General features: G+C 44.2%; 1 protein-coding gene across 1 annotated transcript in view; it reads right to left on the bottom strand.

The window, feature by feature from the left end:
* Positions 1-2,593: 2,593 nt before the first annotated feature.
* LOC119088764 (pikachurin-like) overlaps positions 2,594-7,650 on the bottom strand; it is a 31,427-nt gene continuing 26,370 nt past the window's right edge. The window contains exons 5-6 of the mRNA XM_037209584.1: positions 3,656-3,822; positions 2,594-2,688 (exon numbers count right to left, since the gene is read on the bottom strand). Coding sequence (XP_037065479.1) covers positions 2,594-2,688; positions 3,656-3,822 — 262 coding nt within the window. The remainder of the gene's footprint in view (positions 2,689-3,655; positions 3,823-7,650) is intronic.

Genomic DNA, 7,650 nt, shown 5'->3' with positions numbered 1-7,650 from the left:
ATGAGATCAAAGGTAAATTTTAATGCTGTTGGTGTTTCCCTTCTGGGATTTAAAAAAAAAATACAGCAGGATGGGGATAAGAAGCCAGAGAAGAGAATTTTAGTCTTTTAAAATTTTATTTATTAATTTATGTTTTAATTTCCCATTTTCTCATGGAAACAACATGGGAAGTGAATTATGAGGAGCCTCCCGTGAGAGGCCTGAGGTAAATGCAGAATAGTGTGTTGTCATTTAGAGTGGCCAAAAGAACCCTGTTTCTCAAGATACTTAGAGTCTTAATAATTTTTTTTCTTCCCATTCCATTTGGTGTTGGAATGAGGCAGAAGCAGATGAGGCATATGTGTGTTAAGGTACCACCTAAACCATGCTGTCTTCACTTTGGCTGAGCAGAGGCGGGGCCCTAGCCTCCCCTCACTATCTGCCAGATCCAAGAGCAGCTAAGACATCCCAATTCTATACAATACTGTACAACTGTACTTTTACGACATGCTCAAGACAAGAAACTGGAAGAAAAGAGATGTGTGATGAACAGAGAAGTGGCTATCAGGGATTGGAATTGGAACACAGACTGTAAATATGACTATAAAGGGTACAGAGAAGGAGATTTGCAATAAAGAAATATTTCTGTTTTGTAAGGAAAGGAAAAAAGGAAAGAAACAGCAATGTTGGAAGCTGGATTCTGTGCCCCCAACACCTCCCTAGCCCTCAGATTCTACACAGACCCCCCACCCCATTGAATCATTGACCTTAACCTTCCTGTGCTAACAAAAAGATTCCATTCATCTGAATCGTACTCAACGAAGTAGCAGTCAGCAAATCCAGCTTTGAATCCTGCCTTCCTCGTTATCAGTCTTGAGAAAACGTGCAGTCTTTCGAGATGCTCTTTTCCTCCATCTACAAGAAGTGGGTGGGTTTCCGGGAGGAATGAGTGGATTTCACACAAGTCAAGTGGGCAGCGCAAGGCTTGGCTCGCAGCAGGCTTTCCAGTGCCAGTCTTACTACTTCTAATTAATTAAGACTCAGATAGTGCCAGTTGGTAAGTATGTGGCTTTCATATGGGAAAAAAAATGCGTTTGGAAGCAATATAGTTTAAAACCAATAATTAACACCAAAAATGTGCAGAAGAGAGGGTTTTCTAGGACAGTAGTGCAGCCAAGAGGCAAACAACCCAAGCATCACTTACAGCACGTTCTTAGGCTTCCGTGCCATGGCTCATCTAACGACGTCTACTCCTGTTATCCTAATTTGAGCAAGCACGCATAGGCAGGAGCAGCGGATTTCCAATCACTTAAGAATATTTGTTAAAATAATGGGCTGGGGACAATCCTCAGTTGCTACACTGCTTGCTTTGAGTGAATGAAGCCCTGGGTTTCATATCCAGCTGGGCATGAACCGGGCACGGTGGGACATGCCTGTAATTCCAGCACTCAGGAAGGGGACCACGAGGTCAACGTCATCCTCAGCTACCTAGGGAACTGGAGGCTAGCCCAAACTAATTGAAATCAGGTCTCAAACCAAGCCAAAACAAACATTCCAAATCACAACTAAAACTCTCATAAAGAAAACTTTACTGAGGTTTGGGATTTTTTGTTTTATTGTTTGTTTTCAGTTGGTTGATTGGTTCGGTTTTGTCATCCTTCTTCACACACAATTACTATAAAATTGTAAAATTTTACTTTCCCTGAGAGTCAAAAATAGAATATAATGTTTCATATATGTAAGGTATTTTTGTATCTCCCACCTTTTTTTTTCTTTTTGGTTTGTTTGCATTTCTCACCTTTTCCATTAAAAATAGGATCAAGAAATGGAGGCAAAAATGATCAGAATCTCAAAGACCGCATCAGTCATTCATTTAAGGAAAGAAAATCCTCAAGGGGTGCCCTACCCACTCACCTATCTGTTCCTTAAGATAGTGTCCACTCTCACATCCAAGGTCAAGGTCAACCTGAGCCACACACACACACCCACCATGTCTCTTCTTTCTTCAGTCTGTGGAGTCGGGGACACTGAGCACAAATGGACAGATGGAGCAGAAGAACCTCGTGCTGAGCACAGGGAGCTTACACACAAAGTGCCAGGGCGCACACACAAAGACAGCCTAGGCGTTGAGAAGTACAGTGAGCCCCTAGCTCATTGAAGATGACAGAAGACAACAGATTGAGCAAGAATGGAAGGAGGCCTGCCCTTGGAGTCAAGTCGCTAGCATGGCTTCTGGCAGGAAGTGTCTTCATATAAGAGCCTGCTTGGGTAGCTTCTCCATTCTGAAGAGGGGGAAGCAATTACTGCCTCTGTTGTTGTTGTTGTTGTGTGATTGGGAAATAGGAAGACAGGGAGTAGTTTTAAGGGTGAGACCTCCCTGCACACTCCAACAATTCAACTTGAAGAATGGAAACCCAGCATCGAAGGTTGCAGGATAAACACTGTTTAGAAGAACAGGAATCCCCAGGACTTGTGGACCCTAGTCGATCTCTTCCGGGAACTAGCATTAGCCTTGGAAGGCAGCTGTGTGGATGTTTTATGAGAGGGGGCAGGGGAAACTTACTCAGATCCTAACAACAAGAATAGGGCTTTGTGCAAGCCAATGGGAAACCAGCTACCCAGGGTAGGCTTCCTTTTTAGAGCCCCCCTCTTGGGTAAACAGGGCCTGCAGCAGCTGCAGGGCTCTTCTGGAAGAATTCACAGGCTGCACTGCAAAGACACAGAGCTTTCAAAGAAAAACATGCTTGTATCTCCCTTCTGAGACCTCACTACCCATGGTTCTAGGTTTATGTAAATGTGACCCCACTTCCAAAGCACAAAAGACTTTGATGCTGGCCTGGGCCTGGCTTGGCAAGCTTCCTGGAACCCTTCTAATGGAAGTACAGCTTTTGACATCATGTGACAGCTTGCTGAACCCCAGACCAGAGACATGATCTGACTTTGAAGAAAATCCTCAGTTTATTTGCTCAGCATTGCTCCAAGCTTCCTCCAGATCCCAGGAGGTATCATGAGAACTTACGAAGTCAACTACTCCCTCAAGTTATGTGTTAGCATGCCAACATCTGTTTTGAGACTTGTTGACTACCACTTAGAGGAACTAATGTGACTTGAAGGTCCTTTTGTTTCGTTTATGTTTGTTTGTTTTTAAGACAGGCTCTTTGTTAAGTAGCCTGGGCTGGCTTTGAATGAACCCTGATCCTCCTGCTTCAGCCTCCCAAGAGATGAGATTGCAGGGGTCCACCACACTCAGCTGAAAGTCCTTGATTTAGCAGGCAATCACTAACCCGAAGAGTCTCGGGGGGGGGTGTCTTAGTTTGTCCCCCCAGTGTTCCAAGATGAGCTCACCTTCTCAAAAGATGAGAGGCAGAGGGAAACCGCACATCTCATGTGCTATGTGATCTAGTCCGTGACTGTGAACAAAAACTGACCAGAAATTCCCCAAGGAAGATGCAAAAATAAACCTTCCATGACTGCCCAGGAACAGAAATAGTCTGTGTCCCTGTGGAGAGTGGAACCTTCAAAGGCCTGGGAAAACTGCAGGAGGAAGCCTGAGGAGAGCCCCATCCCAGGCTATTCGTCTGTTGGGTACTAAGGAACCCCAGGCAAGTGAGGCTCTGAGAGGCAACCACAGAGCAGCATGACTACTCATGTTCCTCAGGACAGGTATAGCACTCACCCAGGGTTCGGATGGTGTTGCTGGGCCGGCTGCGTGGGCTGAAGCCATGGGCATTCATGGCTCTCACAGCAAACCGGTAGTTGGTGTCTGGATCAAGGCCTTTGATAACCATGGAGTCCATCTGCAGCCGCTCTTGGATTATGGTCCAGCTCTTGTCAAAATCTGGCCTTTAATGATTAAAAATAAGAAAAGTGACAATTCAGAAATACCGTAGGGAAAAGAGGCTAGCTGGCCACCGGGAGCTAACACCATTTTCACGCTGAGAGCAATGCTCATAAAAGTGAGTTAACATTTCCTATCTGAAAGTGGTCCTGCTTTCAAACCATAACGTCACCAACTGTAAGCATCTGCCAATAAAAACAAGTAGATCATCTTTAGGGCCAGCTATGAGCACTGCTTAGAGACCATCTACTTCTGCCTGCTTGGCCTTGACTGGGATGAAAAGACCCCACATGGGAGAGTTCATTGGCAAGAATTTCATTTTCCAGATGTTCCCTAAACAAGCCTCCCCCTTGGCAGTCTCATCCCCAGAGGTCAGCAGAGCAGAGATTCCATCTCTTTGCAATCTGTTCACAAGTAAACAAGTACAAGTTTTATAGGGTGACTGACGGCATGAGTTGCCGTGGGAGCACCCGTGAGGACTACACTCACAGACATTCACAGTCTGTCTAAACTACGTCTGTGTCAATGTGCTGAACCTTCACATGTCCTTCTGAGGGCCTTGCTGAGAAGGCTGGTCTTCATTTAGACTTGTAATCAATGAAACAGCACGCACGAAGCCAGTATAATCTCTGGAATTTGATAGAACCAAGTTCCCATCAGAGCTCTGCTGCTTACTAGCTGACCCTTAATATAGTTATGCCTCAGTTTTCCCATCTGCAAAATGTGAATAATACAGTGACCTAGATAAGGGTACTACTGTCATGAAGATGGCATGAAATACACCTTAGCATCCTCTCTGGCATCATGCTATAAATATGTGCCAGCCATTACTGATAGAATTTATTTACTTCTGGAGTTAAGAACACATAGTTGTTTGCTTACTGCTAACCCATGGGGTCAGTGAGCCCTTGAAACAGTCAGCGTGAATTAAGATGTACTTTAAGTACAAAATGCACACAGCTTTTTTTTTAAAAAAAAATGAAAATTACCTCTTTTGTAAATATAAGAATTATAATAAAATAAGTAAAAAATAAGACGATATATTCAATATCTTCATATTGAAATGATATTTTGGATGTAGCAAATTAAAATGTTTTTATTAAAATTCATTTTACATGGGCTGCAGAGTTGGTTTGGTGGTTAAGAGCACTTGTTCTTGCAAACAGCCTGGGTTCGATTCCCATGTCCAGGTCACAGTGCAAAACCACCTGTATATAATTCCAGTCCCAGGGGATGCCAGGCACGCAAATGGTACACACACATGCATGTGGGCAAAACATTCATACACATAAAATAATAAAATAAATACATCTAAAAAATTTTTTAAATTTAGTCTCTTCTTACCTCCATGATGCCACAATTAAAACATAAACATCATGTAGGGCTGTGCTACATCTCTTTTGGACAGGGTAGCTCTATTTGGATGTTCTAGCTAGAGGGGAGGAAGAACATTGTAGGCAGGAAGAAAGGCAAAGTGAAAGTTGGGAAAGACAGTACCTAGCTGGGGGCCTAACTGGAGGGTTTGTGTTAATGGCTGCCAATCAAAGAACCCAACATTGTCCTGATGCCTTCACTCACTCACCTCCTACACTACCCTCTGCAGTAGGCACTAACGCTAACACCGCCATCTTCTGTTTCTCTTTATAATATAGAAGAGAAGCTGAAGCTCTGAAATGGCAAGGAACTGGACAAAGTCACTGCCGAGAGCTGCTGAGGCCACTTTGGGTTGAAGAGACGAGGCTAGATTCAAACCCTTGATGCTGGATTAAAAACCGTGGTGATGGTGGGCAGAGAGCAATCATTAGACCTTCAGGCACTAGACCTCCCTGGCCCTCTGGTGTTAAACACCCCCTACCCACAGGTATTTGAAGAGTAGCCAGAAATAAAAACACGTTGGTGCTTGCTATTGGTGAAGAAGATATGAGGAAATGGCTCAGAGATGAAGAGCACTGGCTGCTCTTCCAGAGGACCCGGGTTCAAGTCCTAGCGCCCACATGGCGGCTCACAGCTGTCTGTCACTCCAGTTTCAGGGGATCTGACACCTTCACACAGACATATGGGCAGCAAAACACAAGTGCACATAAAAATAAATTTTTTTTTTTTTTTTTAAAAAGAAGTAAAAGGAGAAGTCTGAATGGACTCCATTTCTTAAATATGTGCTTGCCTAGTTTTCCACTAGTGAGATTTACTAAAAGTCCAGGAAACAGAGACTTCCTCAGGCTTACCACACGAAGTGGCTATGAGCTGCACCTCCTGACAGTGTCTGGTCTGGGGACAAAGAATAATCACAGGGCACCTACTAGATAGAGGAAGCAGGGTTCAGTTCTTCCCTGTCTTGTCCTAAAGGTGGAATTCTTCTCTCTAAGAAGATTTTATCATCAAAGAGAACAGCTGAATGGGTGAAGGAAATACATTTGCAAATTCACATTAGCACAGAATCCCTTCACAGAGGAAAGCCACTGGAGATACCAAGACGTGAAGTCAGGAGAGATGTGGGCTTTAGATAAAACTCTCCTATTATTTGCTAAGCTTCCCTTGTGCTATTTCCAGAGGAAAGAACTCTAATCTCTTCTCTGGGTGTGCTGTTGTTTACCCAGAGCTACTTGCAAATATCTGCAAGCCGTCTTCATCTTCATGCAAAAGTTACGTGGGGAGGTGAGGGAGGAAGAATTTTATATTCGTTGCTCATTCCAGGTACAAAAAAAAAAAAAACTATTCCCAACAAAAAATGAAGGAAATCATTAACATTTCATTTGATAGTGTATAGCCCGTGGAGAATGAATAACAGCTCAAAACCTTGAACTCTTCGCCTCTGGCTTCGCACTGGGCTCTCCACTTCATTGTGTCCAGAGTCTCTTGAGGTACAGAGAACAAAGGTGAGGCTGAGAGAGAGAGCCTGGCAGGGGTATTGTCTTCATCCATCCCCAACAACAGCTTCATCTTCTTCCACCAGAGGAGGGAATTTCATCCTAACTACAAGGTTGGCAGTCAAGTCACCATAGCAACACCATCCTGGCACTTCCCCCTGGCCATGAAAAGGCCCGAGTAGGAGAGGTTGACTGAGAAGTTGTGCTGCCCTTCTGGGTAACAGAGGGCCAGCCGCCAGCAGGGCTCAGCTCACACTTCCAGCGCTTTCTGAGAAGTGGCATGGGGCAAGGTCCAGAGGGGCGAGGCCAGGAGATCCATGGCTTACATTTGGAGTGATGGGGCAAGGGTGTGTGGGTAGGGGCACACAAGAGTCAGCAGTGGCCACGCAAAATTCAAGGAGCCTGTTCAAGCAATCAGGACATACTCACGCAGTGGTTCACTTTAATGGGAAGAATTGCTTACCACTAGCAATGTGAGGATCTGGTCTGATAAGTGTTTGAGGATTTCCAGAAATTATAAGCAAGCTTTCGTATTTGAGCCCTTATTTTCTAAGTAAACTTGAATAAGCTTCAATCATATTCTCAAAGATAATGATGATGCCCAAAGCGTATGAGCCAGAGCTACCATCCTACCTTTGTAAACACAGAAAGTATAATTAACTTCAAGATGCAGAACCATGTTTTCCTCTTACTTCTTTCCTTGTCATATTTTGACCACCTTTCCCATTGCCAATCAAAATCTTAGTGACCAATCATTTCCTTGACATCATGGAATTCTGCAGGTGGCTGCCTTGGCAGGGTCCATCACAGGAGTTTTATTCTGGGAGGCTTCTAGGGGAGTGTGAAGACACTCCACTTTGGGGAACTAATAATGTAATTGGGGGAACAGAACATCTGGGAGTCAGTGCAGGACAGAACCTCGAAGAACCAGCAAGAAGTCAGTGCAAAAAAAGCATCTTTTAAGAA

This window comes from Peromyscus leucopus, chromosome 11 (assembly GCF_004664715.2).
Source record: "Peromyscus leucopus breed LL Stock chromosome 11, UCI_PerLeu_2.1, whole genome shotgun sequence".
In the NCBI taxonomy this organism is placed as follows: Eukaryota; Metazoa; Chordata; class Mammalia; order Rodentia; family Cricetidae; genus Peromyscus; species Peromyscus leucopus.
Note: the sequence above shows the minus strand (reverse complement) of the source record. Positions and strands in the feature narration are given on the sequence as shown.